Source organism: Rhinoderma darwinii, chromosome 5, assembly GCF_050947455.1.
Source record: "Rhinoderma darwinii isolate aRhiDar2 chromosome 5, aRhiDar2.hap1, whole genome shotgun sequence".
NCBI lineage: Eukaryota > Metazoa > Chordata > Amphibia > Anura > Rhinodermatidae > Rhinoderma > Rhinoderma darwinii.
Genome location: NC_134691.1, coordinates 113,121,483 through 113,143,683, shown reverse-complemented (window position 1 = coordinate 113,143,683; position 22,201 = coordinate 113,121,483). Strand labels below are relative to the sequence as shown.

The window sequence follows — 22,201 nt, the reverse complement described above, 5'->3', positions numbered from 1 at the left end:
CTCGTCCTCATACATTTCCATCATGTTGGTAGCACTTCCCCCTGTATACAAAAGCGAGATATGCTGCCGACAACGATATTATTTCACGCTCATCAGCTGATTGTTGACCTTTTTACACAGGGAAATGATCGGGATTGAGCGTTCATATGAACGCTCATTTGCCCGATTATTGGCCCGTGTAAAAGGGACCTTAGACACATTCAGATAAATGCAGACACTCGAGGGCTCATTCAGACGAGCGTGAAACAATACAACAGTAAAACAGCAGCATTGAAACAACGCACAGCACACGGACCCATTGATTTCAATGGGGCTATTCACACATGCGTTGTTTTTCCCCCAGCGCGTGTCCGTTGCGTGAAACTCACCGCATGTCCTATATTGGTGCGTTTTCACGCACCTAGTCGCCCATTGAAGTCAATGGGTGCGTAAAAACCACGGACAGCACACGGACGTTTCATGCATCAATTACATTGAAGAAAAAAAAAAGGAAGTGCTTGCAAGTGAGTAACACACGCAAAACACACTGATGCAAAACGCAACGCAGATTTATGCACGTTTTTACGCACGTAAATCTGTCACACTCGTGTGAATGTAGCCTTAGACTCATTCACTTCAAAGTGAAAATTGGTGCAGAGATGGTTAATTTAACTGAACGCCCAGCAAAGTATATGAAAACGAAATACTTAAAACGAATACGGATTACACCTCCAAAAAAAATAATTTATAAATAAATAAATAAAAAAATAAAAATCGGTGACAGGTACACGTTACAGCGACAGTTGACATTTTTATTCCATTAGAAGTAAATAGTTAATATTGAAAGGTTGCACAAATCATGAAATCATGTGAAACTTGCACATTGTTAGGCTTTATTCAGACGAACGGGAAAAACGTCCGTGCAACGCGCGTGATTTGCACGCGCGTTGCACGGACCTATATTAGTCTATGGGGCCGTGCGGACATGTGCGTGATTTTTACTCAGCGTGAGTCCGCTGAAAAAAAGTCACGACATGTCCGTTCTTTCGGCGTTTTTCGCGCATCACGTACCCATTGAAGTCAATGGGTGCGTGAAAACCACGCATGCCGCACGGAAGCACTTCCGTGCGAACTGCGTGATTCGCGCAAGAGCTGTCAAAAGGATGAATGTAAAAAGAAAAGTACCACGTGCTTTTCTGTTTACAAACATCCAAACGGAGTGTCTTTGAGATGAGCGAACCTGGACAACCGAACCGAACTTCACCGGGTTCGGCCGAACTCGTTTTGGCCGAACCCGGCAAAAAAAATTCCGGTACGCGACGTCAGGAGATAGTCACTGTCCAGGGTGCGCAAAGAGTTAAACTGTTTCAGCACCCTGGACAGTGACTTCCGATCCCAATATACATGAACGTGTAAAAAAAACGAAGTTCTGACTTACCGATAACTCCCGGCTTCTTCCTCCAGTCTGACCTCCCGGGATGACAATTCAGTCCAAGTGACAGCTCCAGCCAATCACAGGCCAAGCACAGGCTGCAGCGGTCACATGGACTGCCGCGTCATCCAGGGAGGTGGGGCCAGATGTCAAGAGAGGCGCGTCACCAAGGACGCGTCACCAAGGCAGCGGCCGGGAGGGAAGTTCTCGGTAAGTACGAACGTCTTTTTTTTTTTTAACAGGTTGCTCGATATTGTGATCGGAATTCACTGTTGAGGGTGCTGAAAGAGTTACTGCCGATCAGTTAACTCTTTCAGCACCCTGGACAGTGACTGACGTCGACTAGCCTCATCTCTATGATGGCGGCTGCGCAAAAATCACGCAGCCGCGCATCATACACTGATGACACACGGAGCTGTCAAGTGGTTTTTGCTCGCGCAAAATGCCGCGTTTTTGCGTCCGCAAAAACGCCACGTTCGTGTGAATCCAGCCTTACTGGAGTCTTGTGGTCAAGTAGTTGTCGTGACCGATATTAGAGGATAGAAAGTTGCAGCACAGACTTACCAACACAGTCACAACACTCATCCCAGAGTGTGCCCAGACACAGCATACATTCCTTACAACATGAACAGTTTCCATCTGTAGGTCGACACTGGCAGAGCTCCTGTTAAATAGTGGACAAAAAAAAAGAAAGATAAAATAGAAATAATCAAGAAAAAATAAAAATCACAATAAAAACCAATGACATCTGGAAATTACTATCTGTAATGGCTTGATAATGATCCTCTGCATGTATAAAGCAGTAGCTGTACTTGCAAGTGTGATAAAAATCAAGACAGACAAAACTCATTGAAATTGTCATAGTGCTCATTATTACTCCCAGCAGGAGAAATGCTACAGCCACGCTTTATAATGCGGAGACTTCTGGTCTAGAGTAGAACAAACGTCTGGAGGGGTCACACAAAAGGAAGTCATTAAGCTTCTGTTTACACCACAACTTCTTAATTGTATTCCAAGAGCATTTAGAGTAAAGTTACCAGATTTACCTTGTACATGCTGCCCCATTAGGCAAGGGACGTAGCACAATGTTACAGACGGTTAAATGCACACTTCTTTACAGTGCACAATGTGTCTTTATCCTATAGGCCCTTTTACACCGGCCAATAATTGGCCGGTGCAGGGAGCGCTGATCAACGAGACATCGTTGCTCATTTACTCCTGTCACACGGAGCTATGGATGGGGACGAGCGGTTGTTACTCGGATCGTTCGTCCACATACGTTATGTCGGCAGCGGGAAATGTGCGGAAATGTGCTGCCGACAACGATAATATTTTACTTGTTTAAAACAATATGACCAGCAGATGATCGAGCGTTTGCTTGCTCATCGGCTGATCGTTGCCCTGTTTACACAGGGCAATTATTGGCAACGAGCGTTCTATGAACGCTCGTTTGCCCGATAATTGGCCAGTGTAAAAGGGCCCTTATAGAATGCAGAGACTAAAGACAATCATAAAAATGAAATAACTGTCAGTCAAACCATCTTTCCACCAAAAGATTTTAGGCTCGATTGCCCCAATAACAGATGTTTGACTTTGCTTGGCCAGGCCCAATAAAGGGTAAATTGTCAACAATTAGAGGGATCTATAGGCTTGGGTGTACGGTAGAGTGGTATAATCATGTATAATAGCTAATTAAATGAGAACATTAAAGGAGTTTTACCACTATTAGAAGTGAAAGCGTACAGCGAGGATATGCCCTCACTTCCTAATCGGTGGGGGTCTGACTGTGGGGACCCCCACAACCCCCAGAATGAAGGGGCGGCAGCACTAGTTATAGAGGCTCTGTCACCAGATTTTCAAACCCCTATCTCCTATTGCTACAGATCGGCGCTGCAATGTAGATAACAGTAACGTTTTGGTTTTTTTCAAAAACGAGCATTTTTGGCCAAGTTATGACCATTTTTATATTTATGCAAATGAGCCTTTCTGAAGTACAACTGGGCGTGTTTAAAGTTATGTCCAAGTGGGAGTGTATTGTGTGTGTACATCTGGATGTGTTTACTTGTTTTACTAGCTGGGCATTGTGAATAGAAGTGTATGATGCTGACAAATCAGTATCATCCACTTCTATTCACAATGCCCAGCTTCTGCCAGTGCACAGACACAGCGTGTCCTCGCGAGATCACGCTGTGACGTCACTCACTTCCTCCCACAGGAACTTCATCGCGTCGGATGAGCGAGGACACGCTGTGCGTCTGTGAACTGCCAGAAGCTGGGTGGTAACGAAGAGAAGTGGATGATGCTGATTCGTCAGCATCATACACTTCTATTCACAACGCCCAGCTAGTAAAACAAGTAAAAACGCCCAGATGTAACGAACACAATACACACCCACTTGGATATAACGTTAAACACGCCCAGTTGTACATAAGAAAGGGTCATTTGCATAAATATAAAAATGGTCATAACTTGGCCAAAAATGCTCGTTTTTGAAAAAAAACAAAACGTTACTGTTATCTACATTGCAGCGCCGATCTGCTGCAATAGCAGATAGGGGTTGCAAAATCTGGTGACAGAGCCTCTTTAAGCCCTGCAACTCCATCATGGATTTTTTTTCCTGCACAGTGGAGCTCTCATCCTCCCACTGTAGAGGGATCTTCAACACAGCCCAATTCTGGGGATTGTAATGAAAGGGGCCACAGGGGGCTGATGAAGGGACATGTGTCCATTTATTTGAGGAAACAGGGAGGTCCAACCCCCACCAAGTTATGGCATAACCTAGCAATCTACCATAATATTCTTATGTGGAAATACACCTTTCAAAGCTGAGGCTTCATGACTGTTCACCTGAAGGAATAGTTAAAAATCTCAATGCAAAAATCATTTTCACATGCATTTTTTTTGCTACCGTGTAGCTGCTCTAACGTTAGCCTTCGTCTGCAGGAGCGCACGTGAAGGGGGAGCTCCAGTTGCTCGGAACCCCCCGTGACCACGGCTGGATTATCAATTAGAGCTCTTTGAGCTCCTGCTCCTGGCCCCAGTATCCCTATCCCCTGCCCAGGGGGGCCCCCCCCCGGCAGTCCCTGCTGGCTCAGAAGACCCTCACATACAATTGGACTCAATTAATCTCATCAGTTCGCTTGCCCACCATTCGGCGCTTTTCTTGTAATGCAGATGGCATGATAATGTCACCGCACCACTTCGTCACTCCGCTGGAGAAGGCCTGGTCGTCTACATGGCAGAATCAGTCAGCACGTAGCGACACTACATCCTGACAAAGGCCATAGCCTGAACGTTTTACTTCACACTCAGCTGTAAATAGGTGCAGTGTATAATGACTTTTGACTGTAAGAGAGTTGCATCTCACTGACTGGTGGAGCCATATAGAATATGCGTTAATACATTTTAATAAATATCACCAAACATATTTAATGTTTCCGTAACAAGCTGTAAAACTGCAGACAATATCACACACTCACAGAGAACCATCATGTAACATACTAAGGTCCTTTTCGATATTGATTGAATATGCTATAAATGTCTGATTTGTGAAAGTCTGCACACTGGGACCCCCACCAGTCCTGAGAACAGGAGTTCCCTGTTCCACATTCCTTGATAAGAGGTAGCTGTGCATGGGTGGATACTTATATCCATTATATTCTGTGGGAGATAAGGAAAAGGCCAAGTATGCTGCCCCCTTTCCACCAGGATAGCAGTATATACCATACAGGAAAACACGACGACATGCCTAACACGCAATTTACTAGCGCAATTTACTAGGGCAATTTACTAGGGCCAGAAAGTAAATGAGTAATTGTGTATTTTCTTGGAACTCCAAATCTCCTACACTATTTTTTTTTTTTTTATACATGTATAATGTTAAATTGAATGTGTATTGTGGACACGCTGTCCGCTGGCAATGCAGGTGAATGTTTTGGTTTTTTTTCCGTAAAAGTCTGTGTAGAATAATGGCCACGCCGCAGATTTTATCATCTGCAGCATGCTCATTATTCATGTGGGCTCCATGCTGAAAAGCCACATGCAAATCCGCAGCAGAAATTTACAGTTTGAGAGATTCGAGCAAATCCTGACCGTGTCAACATATCCAATCAGTAGCCTCAGCCATGGCAGAAGAAATATACGGGCAAACAAAAACTTCCCCTGGTAATATCTACCGATTGTGGTGGCCTCCAGATGCTAGATCCGTGAGGATATACTGATTGCTGTGGTGACTTATTTAGAGAAGGTCTTGTCTTGGTGAGACATGCATAATAATGAATATTATGATGTTAGGCAGAGAATAGAAGGAGTTCATTTGGAGAGCTAAGTAAAACAGCAGTGAAATGAAACAAGTCACAACAGCTCACAATCTAGTTTACAAAAAAATGTTATCTACAACTGCAAAATTACAATGCAGCCGAGATCTCTTTTAGATGTGGTATTGAAGTCTGCTCTTAAAGGTGTAGTGAGCAGAACACTGGGCGTTTTTCCATTCCTAGGCCGGGTGCAGGCACCAGTGTGTCTGTACAGCTCCGTACTCCAGACAGCTGTAAAAATGGCAGCACGCTCCTCACTTTCTCTGCAGCAGGATAACTTGCCTGTGGCTATTAGTCAATGGTTAATGTCATAGCGTTGCATTCTATCCTTACACTCTGATTTCGCACTGGAAATCTCTCTCTGACTTATTTGTTGTTTTTATTCTAGTACAAAAATGATCGATTTGCTAGATCCATATTTTATCTTCAAACTAGGTGTACTTAAAAATTAAAAACACCACCCATAAAAATCCAACCAAGAGTGCTAACCTTATTGTGGTCCTACCTCAAAGGGGCTCCAAGTTGGTAGAAACCGGTGTGGTATTTTCTCCATACAAATGGCTGTATGGTATACATAAACATATAGGTTATCTATCTTCCTAGGAGTTTGGCCCTACAAATAACACCATCGGCCTATTTATTATGACCAGTAGGAGATTTTATGCAAAGTGGATATTAGTGATGTCAGATAACTGGGAGATACTGGAAAGTGAACTTGAAAGCATTAAACAACCACCAAACTGTTTTGTATACAATATAATGGGTTAAGGACGAAAGGTGGCTACTCTTCGTTAAAGTTTAATGGAGCTAAAGAAACAGCCAAGTGGGATTTCTCAGTGGTTTCCTTATCTCCCACTCATTGTAGTGAAAGCACATGTGGAGCCACTTCTTCAACAGGAATGGGGGACCATGCACCCCTACTTTGAGGACTGGAGTGGATCAAAGCAGTTGGATTTCCCACCAAGCTTACCCTATCAACATGCCATAATGTTTATGGTGGGAAAACTCTTTTCATGCAGTGGATGCTGGCCAAAGTGTCCCACAAAACCTGCGTCATGTATAAAGATGATCAGGCACATTTATATGAATTAGTCAATTTGGTCCAATATGTTGTATGGTGACAACCCGACTGTCTACAGACATCTCCTGCTCAGGAAAGGAGAACGTTTAGACAGGTTGGATTTTAACCCGTACAAGACTTTGTTTTTACTCCAGGGATAAGTGGTGTCAGATGTGTCTGAAAGACGCTTACCCCACTCCCCGTATTGACATACCATGCATGCTCAGCTAAGTGGGGGAGTTTAGGAACATAGCTGTCGTTCGGCCAATAACTTGTGTATGTCAGCAGCTTAAGAAAATATTGACTGCCCAGGATAGATTTCCTATGTTTTTAAAATCAGAAAAAAATCCCTTCTCAGCATACAACATTCGAGGAAAATATTTCATCCAATTTATTTCAAAGGTTTTGAAGTGATGTTAAAAAACACAAAACAAAAAAACTACTAAACTCAAAAAATCATTCAGTACAAAATAATGAAGACAGGGGAATTTGTCATTTACATTACTTGACAAATACGGAAAGATTTAAAGGCTCTGTTCATACTACGGTTTGCTCTAGGTTATTTCACAAGTTATTGCCAGCATTCGGCACCAGTTCTGTTAATTTTTTATGATGCGCCTTAATTTTAACCTTTGAGGCCAGTGGAGCAAACGCTTGTAAGGGAAGGTACTAGTGGTCTCATTCGAATTATTTATCCCTTTTATCCATTAAAAACAGAAGCATAATGGTATATCCAAATCTATAAAGGGCCTTTAATTTACATGGTGTCTCCAAAGCTGGCACAAGATTGAGTAATTCTGAACAAGAAATTAAGGTTTGCATTGAAAAATATGGATTGAAATTGGTAGACAACTACAATATAATCATAACCAATCACCTCCAACAAGTTAGTGGTGTCATCATTGATGTGCACACCCCTCCGAACAACCAGACCACAATGATATATACAGGTACGAAGACCCATGCATCTCAGTGTCACACGCAAACATATCATGGTTGGGTTGTTAGATTATCAGAGTTATAGTGGTCCACTAGAGGATCCTTTGGTGGGTCCGGGCTCTGGCATAACGGTGTCACGAGTGTCCAGCAGAAGACAACAACCTCATTTGGAGTCCATCTCTTATAAGTTAATTCACAAATAACCTATTAGATCTTATAGATTTTTCCAGCGTGCGCGATATTAACAAGAAAGGCTATGATGCAATTGAAAGGAAGACGTTCTGTATAGAATAAATGAAAGGTACCTGTATTAAGCATTTGCTGACGTCACTCGCGCAGAGAGCTTTATTGCAGCACTGAATGGGCATAATCCAAATAAGACACAGAACGGTGGCTATTGCTGGAATAGTAAAGGGAGATGACTTCATGCTTTATAGAGGACACAGAAATTTTCCACAGAAAGCTGAAAATATACAGAACAAATGGGTTAACCCGCAGGTCGAAATACAGTCAAAAATATGTCAGCACTACAGAAAATGACATTTAAGTAGGACTAGCCATTCTATTTGACATTGTTATGCTTTACATTAGTTGGTAAATTGATTTCTATGTATGAGTTTGCCATTTTATCATATTCTGTGAGCCATGCAGGTCTGATATTGCAGTAGTCTCTGATCATGTTCCTCTGACTCAAAATTCAATATATAACCATTCATATAAACTGCATGTTACAACCAATCCCAGGAGAAGAGTATATGGGATATCCTCACATATGGCAGAAGCATAACCCTAATTGACTAAATGTTTCCATAAACCCTTAAATGTTTTAGTCAATTTTAGGCATTAAACCGTGCCCAACTTTTCAGGTGACTTTCCAGAATCAGCTGTCATTTGTGTGTACATGAGGAATAACACCATTTCTTGTCATTATAGGACTGGTCTCCTGCATTTCTTTAGCAGTTTTCCCCTCCGCCTAGCTGCTATCATGTCTTCTATACACAGCACACAGAGAAGAGTAGAATACTCCACTTCTATCTCTAACACACACATATATATATATAGAAGCTGCAGCAGAATGGAGGAAATTATACAGTAGTACAGACTGAGAATCCAGCACTGGAGAGAGATAGAAATCTTATCAGCAACCTATGTCTCCTCCCTCCCCTCTCAGACTTCTATGGGCAGTGCGTCTGTGTGTGTGCGTCTCTCCCTCTGCTCCTGCTCCCCTTCCCCCGTCAATAGAATTTTATGGGGAGTGTGTGTGTGTCTCTCTCACTCTGCTCCTACCTCTATTGACTTCTTTTGACAGCTTCTGTGTCTCTAAGTCTGCTCCCCATCCCTCTCTGTAGACTTCTATTGGCAGGCAGTGAAAAGATACCCCTCACCTTCTGCAGTCTGTCTGTCTATGACAAGTGGTGAGCAGCAGAGGTGATATTCCTGACTTGACAGGGGGTGTAAGAGGACTCTAGAACAAAAATAACTTTTAGAGTAGGCACAGGTAAGAAATTGTTCCAAAAATTGCAAATAGTTTTGAAAATGGTTTCCAACGACAGGTTTAGTTTGTACAGATCTAAAACATTTAACATGTGAACTACATCATGTCATCTTTTCTATATTGTACCCTGGTTTTTATATATTGGCAAGTTTGGCCGACTTTTATTTAATATGTATGGCCAGCTTGAACAACAGATCATGATAAAAGAGCAGCAAAACAAAAAGGTGCAGTTATGCAAGTGCCATAAAAATGTCCTAGAAACACGTCTGTTCTCCACAATACTAGTCAAACAACCACACAAGTAGTATATTGGTGATTCGTTATTTATCGAGTAAGAAAGCAGCTTCTTTTTTTTGGTGGAGATTAAGGATAATATAGAGCGTGATGAGATATAATCACAGTGATGGGCCATTGAGTAGTTTTCTCATCCGTCCTTCCTTCTAAACACTATAAAAAGCTGTACGTCTGCAGTACAACAAGCAGAGTTATCTTTGACTTAAGTTTCATTATCGGATAATAAGATCAGATTCCGTTCCTGCTGTTGGTTTGCAGAGTTGGCACAAGGAGAATGTTAAATCTTTTCATTAGTACGGTCTTACCCCATACCAAGATAAGATAACCAGAAAACATTCCACTTGCTGACGGATGAAAACCTAATTATCTTGGTGAGTTTTAGGCCTCTATTTTCAGGGAAGAATCCTCTTACCTAAAAGGCTGTAGCTCTACTGTCTTCTGTTAGTGTAATGCACAGATGGACAAATCCCCCCAAAATGTTGAGTCTCTTTTAGAGACCCCAAACGTTTTCCATTGGTTTATGCCTGAATTCTTAATAATTCGACCACTGCCACCATGGCTGCAATCGAAACGGTCACAAACCCTAAAGTTCATCTGATCTCCCTACAGGCCTGTTTACACGCATCGGTTTGCTTTTAAGTGAATGTAACAATTATTGTCTAGTCCAAACACACAAAAAGAAGATTGATAAAACATTGAATAATCTTCTGCACACTGGATGGAAATGCTGCAGATTTTCTGTCTGGAATTTTGCATGCGGAAATTCCGCAGTGTATTAAAGTGGCAGTAAAGTGAATGAGATTTTAACAAAATCACGTGTGAAAAATTGAACTGCTGTGCAGATTCTCAATCTGCGCCATGTGAATTTCTTTTGCGTAAATGCTGTGGAATTTTTTGCGAGAAAACCGGGCAGCATTTTTATCTTGTGTGCAGGTGGCCTTAAAGAGGCTCTGTCACCAGATTTTGCAGCCCCTATCTGCTATTTCAGCAGATAGGCGCTGCAATGTAGATTACAGTAACGTTTTTATTTTTTAAAAACAAGCATTTTTGGCCAAATTATGACCATTTTTGTATTTATGCAAATTAGGCTTTCTAAGTAGCTACAACTGGGCGTGTTTACAGTAAAAGTCCAACTGGGCGTGTATTATGTGCGTACATCCGTGCGTGTTTACTACTTTTACTAGCTGGGCGTTCTGATGAGAAGTATCATCCACTTCTCTTCATAACGCCTAGCTTCTGGCAGTGCAGACACAGCCGTGTTCTCGAGAGATCACGCTGTGTCGTCACTCACAGGTCCTGCATCGTGTCGGCCACATCGGCACCAGAGGCTACAGTTGATTCTGCAGCAGCATCGGCGTTTGCAGGTAAGTAGCTACATCGATTTACCTGCAAACGCCGATGCTGCTGCAGAATCATCTGTAGCCTCCGGTGCCGATGTGTCCTCGCTCGTCTGACACGATGCAGGACCTGGGGAAGTGATGTCACAGCGTGATCTCTCGAGAACACGCTGTGTGTCTGCACTGCCAGAAGCTGGGCGTTGTGAAGAGACGTGGATGATACTTCTCATCAGAACGCCCAGCTAGTAAAAGTAGTAAACACGCCCCGATGTACGCACATAATACACGCCCACTTGGACTTTTACTTTTCAACACGCCCAGTTGTACTTTTGCAAGCCTCATTTGCATAAATACAAAAATGGTCATAACTTGGCCAAAAATGCTCGTTTTTTAAAAATAAAAACGTTACTGTGATCTACATTGCAGCGCCTATCTGCTGCAATAGCAGATAGGGGTTGCAAAATCTGGTGACAGAGCCTCTTTAAGGTGTTAGACGACTGTGGTGTCCTTCAATGGGATGACAGGCAGGGAGTCCAGAAACATGTCTGTCCCCATTGATGACTATTTTAGATCACATATCTCCAGTTTCGAGAATCTCTTTCTTTTCCATACGTGTGAACGATTTTATCAGCTCCTTCTAGAAGCTGGGCCCTTTAGGTTTTGTGGCCCGTTAAATATAATGGTCACATAATGAACGCACTTTGAAACTTTTTGTAGAGGAGTCCGTTATTATGCATAAAATATTTTGATACAATTTCAACTACACAAAACTGTTAGGAATAGAAGGCAGCGAATAGTCGTACGCATTCTCTATATAACAAACTCCTCATTTATGGTGAGAAATGGTTTCTAGCACTTGACACTCAGTAACAAACACTTCATAAAAGTTTTTGTTGCCGATGTCATATGAACATATGTCTTCCATTTATAAAGAGAGTTATGATGATCTTCACTACTAACACTTTTTACACATGAAACCCATAGTCTGTAATTGATGGGATATACTATTGAGTTTTCTATCATACAGTATGTTGGATTAAACTTTTATACCATTATACTATATACACACATTGCTAAACTAGAATTTGTGTTGTCTTTTATATGCTTAGGGGTGTTTGTGTATAAATTCCTACACACTATTCATCTACTTCTTCCTAAAAGGAAATTCACAGCAGGTAGCTTTGGTGATGGGTGGAAGCTTTACACGATTTACAAACAAAATCAATACATTTCAATCTATATATAAACTTCTACAAAAATATATCATGGTTTACAATGGCTCGTTCTGATTATGTAACCTTAAGGCCTTATTCACACGAACATGTTAAACGGGCAGTCACACGGACCTATATAATTCAATGTGGCCGTTCACACGGCGACCGTGTGAATTGTCAGTGAGAAAATAGGACATGTCCTATTTTCACACGCTTCACACATCCCTTCATAGACTCTAGTCTATGGGGGATCCGTGACATCGCATCCCGCCGCGCAGAGCACGGATGCACCTCAGACGTGAAAAACTGCAGTTTTTCACGTCCGAGATGCGCAACGTCCGTGTTAATCTAGCCTAAAAAGCATGGAGAAACTAATAAATAGCATGAATTAACTAATGTCCAGAAGGGAGAACATATAAAAGATCAGTATATTGGGACCTGCCCCTCCTGATACTATAATAACAGGAGTATAATACAAGAACTTGCATACCATTTAACCCTTTCATTGTATTGCTTGTGACCACCTGCTTCTTTGGTTGAAATATAATTGTGCATTTCATCACTTAGATTCCAAGCGTCTTTTTTTTTTTTTTTTTTTTTTTTTAACTAAAAAGTTTGCAATCATGGCTTTCTAAGGGGTTAACAATCCTGAATAAACCTGTTCCAGAAGACCCAGATTCATTAAAGGATCCACTGAAAGGTTATGCAATCTGCCCTTACAATCAGAGTAAACTCATGCAAATGAACAGACACATCCCATAAAATTCTCTTGCATTCCTGATTTCAATAGTTTCACAAAAAAAGCGAAAATGTAAACATTTAGTAAAGTAGGGTGATAAAAAATAAAATATACCAGTATACACACACAAATACCACCTCTCCCTGACTTCTTTTATTAGTGTTGTTTTAAAGACTTGTGTAATATAGAAACATGTTCTAAGGACGCTAGAGGAAAAGTGAATGCAAAGTAATAATAATCCATAATAAAGCCATCTAAATATAATAAAGGACACAAGGCCATAAGGAATTGTAACAACAACTAATGCAATAAATAGAACAGGAATTTAATGGGTTAAGCAGCAACACAGCCCAGTGTAATTGCAGCATAGCATTCCTATCAGTCCTCTGGTATAGGTGAAGTTTGCATATACATCTCTTTCCGGCCTCCTCCACCTATAGGTATGCTCCTATCAAAATCCAACCCTTTATTCTTTCTTTTGTTGACACAGAAAGTGAATAGGCATTAGTCATTAGACACTTGGGTTTCCTTGCAGTTTTAAATTTCACCCCAAGGAAAAAAAGAAAGGATAATTTCTCATGTTCCATGACAACCAAACCCACCTCCTCCCAGGTTCTTACCAGTAAATTGTATGGGATGGGATCCCGTCTTCACCTTAGGGTTTGTCTCACTATACTTCTCCTTTCAACAAGGATCAAACTATCCAGCTTTCTGTAACCTCCTAGACTCTGATGGCGTGTGGAAAAGAAGGAGAAGGAGGAGCAGGGATATCCCAGCCCCCAATATGCTCACAAAAAAGTTGCAGTCACTTTCCAGAGCACCTCCCTCCTATTTTCCATCCCCATAGACAAATGACTGGTATTCTTCTATTAGATACCTCCACAGCACCCAGCAAGCCCTGGAACCCACAGAGCTGCTTCATATGGTGGACTACAAGGGACTAGTGTGGTTTGTTCCACTAACAAATACTTTTCTCCAGAACTTGAACGACCCCTTTGTTTGCCCGGGTTTCCGTAATACCGGTCTGAGAAGATCTGACGTTGTGATCCAGTTATTATGACGGCTGCGAACAACTGGAGAAATATTGTTTATAGGTCGCAATTCGTGGATAGGACGTGAATGATTTCGTTATAACATTGATCACCAGACCAGTGATTTTTATGCTGACCACAGAAAACAATTCCTGTTTACAAATAGCCGTCACCTCATTTACGTACGCTAATGTAAGGACACAAATTGTGACGACAAATACATTTCTGATAGCGGTGATTATTAATTACAACTGATTATTACAGGTCCTTTCCACCATGTGCAGAGCTGTGTGGACTACATAGAGTAGTAGCGGAAGGCACTCCATCCACGTTTCTATCGCAGAATTGTATCTGATCATTTTTTAAAAATGGCACCAAAATCCGCAGCATAAAACCGCACATATTCCCGCCTCATAAAGTAAAACCACACCTAAAAAATGCATAAAAAAATTCACTAATATGTGCGGATTTTACCTTCAGAATTACCTGCGCGCAACGTGTGCGTGCGGGTTATATGGTGGCACGAAATGCGTGGCCTGTTCTGAGAATAATGTAACAGAAATCACACGGCAAAAGTTGTGTTGTAGCATCAGCCAAATAATATCAGCCTCCCCAAAGTGATGTGTGTGTTTACGATGAAAACTAAAACATCTCGTAGCTGAGGGTTTGCTGAAATGGCGGAGATGTAAAAAAACCAGTGCAAAGGAAAAGTGAAATTGCTGCTTTCATTTTCCATAATGGTGCTTTCACACATGCCATTTTATTGCAGTTTTTAAAACCACAACCAGGCATGGAATAATAATTAAGAAAAAAAAAAAAAAGTAGAACCTCTCCTTTATCCTTCCCCTCCCTTTGCGATCCAGACCTGGCATTGGCTTCAAAAACTTCATGAAAATGGCGCATGTGAAAGTACCCTGAGAGGTGGCATCTGATTGGTTGCCATAGACAACTTCCCAACTTTTCCTTTATAATCGTTTTGATACAACTCCCTCAATGTATCAGTGTAAGTGGCTCTACGAGCTGCTTAGCCCACAGAAGATTGCTTAGACTCATATATTATGGACCGGTGAACCTTCTGTATTAGGTCTGTAGGTGTTTTTTTTTAACTTTTGAATGTAAAAAGAATGGTCCACATGTATCAATATTGACTTACTCTATGTCAGTCTTAGGCTATGTTCACACGGAGTATTTTGCAGGAGGAATATCTGCCTCAAATTTCCGTTTGGAAGTTTGAGGCAGATTTTCCTCTCCCTGCACGCCGTTTTTCGCGCCGTTTTTTGCCCGCGGCCATTGAGCGCCGCGGGCATAAAACACCGCGAAATACGCTTTCTCTGCCTCCCATTGAAGTCAATGGGAGGTCAGAGGCGTAAACGCCCGAAGATAGGGCATGTCGCTTCTTTTTCCCAGTTTTACTGCTCGCGGGAAAAAGACGCCGACGCCTCCCATTGAAATCAATAGGAGGCATTTTAGGGCCGTTTTTGCCGAGTTTTGCGACGCGGTTTCCGCGTCAAAAAACTCTGCAAAATACTCCGTGTGAGCATAGCCTTAGGGTATGTTCACACGGCCTATTTACGGACGTAATTCAGGCATTTTACGCCTGAAAAGACGGCTCCATTACGTCTGCAAACATCTGCCCATTGATTTCAATGGGTTTTACGATGTTCTGTTCAGACGAGGTGTATTTTTATGCGTCGCTGTCAAACACGCTGTCAAACACGCTGACGGCGTGTAAAAAGACGCCCGCGTCTAAGAAGTGCATGTCACTTCTTGGGACGTAATTGGAGCCGTTTTTCATTGACTCCATTGGAAAACAGCTCCAATTACATCCATAATGGACGCCGCGAAAAACGCGTGCACTTGTAAAAACGTCTGAAATTCAGGAGCTGTTTTAGCTTGAAAACAGCTCCCTAATTTCAGACGTATTTGGCGTTGCCGTGTGAACATACCCTTGGGGTATGTTCACATGGCCTATTTTCGTCCGTTTTTTGGGCCGTAAACGCCCGAAAAACGGCCGAAAAATTGAAGCGTTTTTTTGCGACGTAAAAAAACGGCTGCGAAAAAGAAGTGCAGGACACTTCTTGGGACGTTTTTGGAGCCGTTTTCCATAGACTCTATTGAAAAAAGATCCAGAAACGGCCGTAAAAAACAAGTGGCACAAAAAACTTCTGAAAATCAGGAGCTGTTTTCTCCTGAAAACAGCTCTGTATTTTGAGATATTTTTGACTCTGCGTGTGAACATACCCTTAGAGGAATACACACCATAGATTCATTGTGAAACGTCCCTCCACTTATTATTTTTTTTAGTTAAATAATTATTATTTCAGTGATTACACATTGTTTTAATTTTTTTAATTTTTTCACAAGTCAGGAAATATAAATTAGATTCTAATTTATACAATTTCCATGTGTTGGCCAGTAGAGGGAGCAGTTCCCAAAATTGCAGCATGGTCAATGTGGTAAAGCAACCTCATTGCTTAATGCTGCAAATTTGGAGTGGACACACTCTCCTCTAGTGGTCCTCACACAATCCCCCCTCCCTTATTCCGGCAAGTGCCAGGAGAAGGAGGGGTTTGAATCTTCATACCTCCTACACTGTGTGCCGCCATTTTCTGAGCGACTGCACAGTGTAGGAGAATTAGATACAGTGCTCAGACGACAGTATAACACGAACATAATACACACATCACATACACGAACATAAATTACCTTCTCCTGCCGCCGCTGCTGCCACCGCTGCCGCCTCCGCTCGTATTCCTTGCGCCTTCGCTTCCTTGAACATATGACTCTTACTGTCCGGCAGCGGCTTCCGGTCCACATGAAAATGGCGCCGGATTTCGCTCTGCGAACAAGCTTCGTTTTGGTCTGTGTGGGAGCGGCGCATGCGCCGTTCCCACACAGACGGCGTACGCTGCAGAGAATGGAACGGCTCCCATTCGCATTCTCTATGGGGTTGTATGTGCCGTATTCCATCTCTGTATGTGTCGTTAATCGACACATACAGAGATGAAAAAAATGGCAGCCCCCATAGAGAAGTAAAAGTAAGAAGAAAGTAAGAAGTAGAACACAAGAACACAAATAAATAAAATGTATGTTAATATCATATTAAAAGCAATATGATAAAAAAAATATATACATTTCATGACCCCTTCCCTTTAAAGGGCTATTTCCGACATAGAAAGTTATGGCATATCGCTAGTATAAGCTATTACTTTCTTATCTTATAAGTAATATCCCGGAGGCAACTTGCTTCAGGTAGGGTGATCAGAGTCAGACATTTACCATTATCCAATCTTTTTGGTTGAGGAGATTACTCTAGGTCAGTACACATATGACTTATTATATTGCCCTCACTCCCCTTTTTGGTCATCTCCCACCCACAGATGCTGGTGTCCCGCCATCGCATCCCACTATATCTCTGTGACGGGACACGCAAAACTATTCTGCAGACACAGCTAGACTCAGAACGACTAAAGATCCTTTTACACGGGATCAGGAAAATGATCAGGAAAATAAGGGTTCATGTGTAAACAGGGCAATGATCAGCCAATGAACTAGCAAACGCTGGTTCATCGGCTGATCGTATCGTTTATGCAGCACAAATTATTTTCGTAGTCAGCAGCACATCTCCCATGTTGGAAATGTATGGGGAAGAGTGAACGGAGTGATCGTAGCAATCATATATCGTAGCGATCAGATATTACAGATTTTAGCTCCTTGTGAAAGGAGCAAACGAGCACTGATCAACGAGCTGTCTGGTTGATTGTAGCTTGTTTTTATGGCCCATATTGGCTGGTGTAAAAGGACCCTAAGGCTATGTTCACACAGGGCGGATACGCTGCGTAAAAGCACACAGCATATCAGCCCTGGTCGCCGCAGTTTTTCGACTGTAATGTCTGTTACGGAAAGCTGCATGTAAAATAAGAAAAAAAGGTTTCATACTTACGTGGCCATGGCGACGCGTCCCTCTTCCGTCCTGCAGCCTGGCCTCCTGTGATGACGTTTCATCCCATGTGATCGCTGCAGCCTGTGATTGGCTGCAGCAGTCACATGGGATGAAACCTCATCCCAGGAGGCTGACCTAGACGAAGAAGCACAGAATTCCGGTTAAGTATAAAAAAAATATTTTTCTTTTGTTTAAGCTGCCTCACACCGTGATATACGGTCCGTGCGTCGGCCGCATTTCCCGGACCGAACACACTGCAGGGAGTCGGGCTCCTAGCATCGTAGTTATCGATGACACTACGTCTCACTGCAATGTGTTCGGTCCGGGAAATGCGGCCAACACACGGACCGTATATATCACGGTGTGAGGCTGCTGAAACCCCCAAAATTTTTTTAACATTTCTGTGCTTCTTCGTCTGCACCCCCACCAATCGCTAGAACGAAGCAGCTGAAGCGTTCATGTAAGCACTCAGCTGCTTCGTGTCTGTTCGGCTATTTCCAGAAATAAATGTATCGTGTACGGACTCAATAGAAAATCTATGAGCCTGTACACGATACATTTATTTCCAGAAAAAGCCGAACAGAAACGAAGCAGCTGAGCGCTCACACGAACGCTTCAGCTGCTTCGTTCTAGCGATTGGTGGGGGTCTCCGTGCTGGGACCCCCACCAATACAAACTTCTGACATGCACCATGACATGTCAGAAGTTTGTCGAACATTTAGCTACACTTTAAAGATTCTCTGTCACCACATTATAAGTGGCCTATATTGTACATGATGTGATCGGCGCTGTAATGTAGATTACAGCAGTGTTTTTTATTTAGAAAAACGATCATTTTTGACGGTTATGACCTATATTAGCTTTATGCTAATGAGTTTCTCAATGGACAACTGGGCGTGTTTTACTACATGACCAAGTGGGCGTTGTGGAGAGAAGTCTATGACGCTGACCAATCAGTGACCAATCAGCGTCATACATTTCTCCCCATTCATTTACACTGCAGATAGCGATATAGTTATATCACTATGTGCAGCTACATAAACACACTATAACGTTACTGCAGTGTCCTGACAATGAATATACATTACCTCCAGCCAGGACGGGATGTGTATTCAGAATCCTAATCATTTCTCTGCACTTCTCTGTGATTTACAGCACAGCACAGCGAGATCTGGCTGTGAATGTTTACAGCGTAATCTCGCGAGACTACGCCTGCTATGCTGTAAATCACAGAGACGCTACAGAAGTGGTCAGGAGAATGAATACACTTCACGTCCTGGCTGGAGCTAATGTATATTCATTATCAGGATGCTGCAGTAATGTTAGTGTGTGTGTATGTGACTGCACATAGCGATATAGCTATATCGCTATGTGCTGTGTAAATGAATGGAGAGAAGTGTATGACACTGATTGGTCGCTGATTGGTCACTGATTGGTCAGCGTCATACACTCCTCTCCACAACGCCCACTTGGTCATATAGTAAAACACGCCCAGTTGTCCATTGGGAAACTCATTAGCATAAAGCTAATATAGGTCATAACTCCGTCAAAAATGATCGTTTTTCTAAATAAAAAACACTGCTGTAATCTACATTACAGCGCCGATCACATCATGTACAATATAGGCCACTTATAATGTGATGACAGAGACTCTTTAAAGTGTAGCTAAATGTTCGACAAACTTCTGACATGTCATGGCTACCTGCAATAACTAGCTAGTAAAGTTGTGAATGAGACCATGTAGAAGACTGATTCTTAGGCCTTATTCACACGACAGTGAAAAAATATGTCCATTAAAAACTGATCAACGGTCAGTTTTTCATGGCCATTTTGCATCAATGTGTCTCTAAATTTTCATCCATTTCCAGGCCATCTGTCCGTTTTTAATGGCTGTTTGACATCCATTTTTCATCAGTTTTTCAATGCCGTTAAAAAAACTGATTAATTTCATTGGTCAGGCTTTTTTTGTCCTAACCCCCTGAAAACACACAAAGGAAGGTCACATGTTCACCTAGACACTATTTACAGCCTCCCCGTATATGATGCCACACACCTCCTGTACATGATTCCACACACCTCCTGTACATAATGCCACACACCTCCCTGTATATGATGTCACACACCTCCTGTATATGATGTCACACACCTCCTGTATATGATGCCACACACCTCCCTGTATATGATGCCACACACCTCCCTGTATATGATGCCACACACCTCCTGTATATGATGCCACACACCTCCCTGTATATGATGCCACACACCTCCTGTATATGCCACACACATCCTGTATATGATGCCACACACCTCACTGTATATGCCACACACCTCCTGTATATGCCACACACCTCACTGTAAATGATGCCACACACCTCCCTGTATATGATGCCACACCTCCCTGTATATGATGCCACACACCTCCCTGTATATGATGCCACACATCTCGTGTATATCATGCCACACACCTCCCTGTATATGATTCCACACCAGCCTCCCTGTAGATGATGTCACACTGCCTCCCTGTAGATGATGCCACACAGCCTCCCTGTAGATGATGCCACACACCTCCCTGTATATGATGCCACACACCTCCTGTATATGATGCCACACACCTCCCTGTAGATGATGCCACACCAGCCTCCCTGTAGATGATGCCACACAGCCTCCCTGTAGATTATGCCACACAGCCTCCCTGTAGATGATGCCACACACCTCCCTGTATATGCCACACACCTCCTTTATATGCCACACACCTCCCTGTATATGATGCCACACACCTCCCTGTATATTATGCTACACACCTCCTGTATATGATGCCACAAACCTCCTGTATATCATGCCACACACCTCCCTGTATATGATGCCACACACCTCCTGTATATGCTACACACCTCCTGTATATGATGCCACACACCTCCTGTATATCATGCCACACACCTCCCTGTATATGATGCCACACACCTCCCTGTAGATGATGCCCCACAGCCTCCCTGTAGATGATGCCACACACCTCCCTGTATATGCCACACATCTCCTGTATATGATGCCACACACCTCCCTGTATATGATGCCACACACCTCCCTGTATATGATGCTACACACCTCCTGCATATGATGCCACACACCTCCTGTATATCATGCCACACACCTCCCTGTATATGATGCCACATACCTCCCTGTATATGATGCCACACACCTCACTGTATATGATGCCACACACCTCACTGTATATGATGCCACACACCTCCCTGTATATGATGCCACACACCTCCCTGTATATGATGCCACACACCTCCTGTATATGATGCCACACACCTCACTGTATATGATGCCACACACCTCCCTGTATATGATGCCACACACCTCCCTGTATAATATGCCACACACCTCCTGTATATCATGCCACACACCTCCCTGTATATGATGCCACACACCTCCCTGTATATGATGCCACACACCTCCCTGTATATGATGTCACACACCTCCTGTATATGATGTCACACACCTCCTGTATATGATGCCACACACCTCCCTGTATATGATGCCACACACCTCCCTGTATATGATGCCACACACCTCCTGTATATGATGCCACACACCTCCCTGTATATGATGCCACACACATCCTGTATATGATGCCACACACCTCACTGTATATGCCACACACCTCCTGTATATGCTACACACCTCCTGTATATGATGCCACACACCTCACTGTAAATGATGCCACACACCTCCCTGTATATGATGCCACACCTCCCTGTATATGATGCCACACACCTCCCTGTATATGATGCCACACATCTCGTGTATATCATGCCACACACCTCCCTGTATATGATTCCACACCAGCCTCCCTGTAGATGATGCCACACAGCCTCCCTGTAGATGATGCCACACAGCCTCTCTGTAGATTATGGCACACACCTCCCTGTATATGATGCCACACACCTCCTGTATATGATGCCACACACCTCCCTGTAGATGATGCCACACACCTCCCTGTAGATGATGCCACACCAGCCTCCCTGTAGATGATGCCACACAGCCTCCCTGTAGATGATGCCACACAGCCTCCCTGTAGATGATGCCACACACCTCCCTGTATATGCCACACACCTCCTTTATATGCCACACACCTCCCTGTATATTATGCTACACACCTCCTGTATATGATGCCACAAACCTCCTGTATATCATGCCACACACCTCCCTGTATATTATGCCACACACCTCCCTGTATATGATGCCACACACCTCCTGTATATGCTACACACCTCCTGTATATGATGCCACACACCTCCTGTATATCATGCCACACACCTCCCTGTATATGATGCCACACACCTCCCTGTAGATGATGCCACACAGCCTCCCTGTAGATGATGCCACACACCTCCCTGTATATGCCACACATCTCCT

At 42.9% G+C, this 22,201-nt stretch overlaps 1 protein-coding gene across 1 annotated transcript in view; it reads right to left on the bottom strand.

The window, feature by feature from the left end:
- TWSG1 (twisted gastrulation BMP signaling modulator 1) overlaps positions 1-13,563 on the bottom strand; it is a 58,528-nt gene extending 44,965 nt beyond the window's left edge. Inside the window, exons 1-3 of the mRNA XM_075828367.1 lie at positions 13,426-13,563; positions 8,032-8,189; positions 1,976-2,075 (exon numbers count right to left, since the gene is read on the bottom strand). Coding sequence (XP_075684482.1) covers positions 1,976-2,075; positions 8,032-8,154 — 223 coding nt within the window. The 5' untranslated portion in view covers positions 8,155-8,189; positions 13,426-13,563. The remainder of the gene's footprint in view (positions 1-1,975; positions 2,076-8,031; positions 8,190-13,425) is intronic.
- Between the last annotated feature and the right edge of the window lie 8,638 nt (positions 13,564-22,201).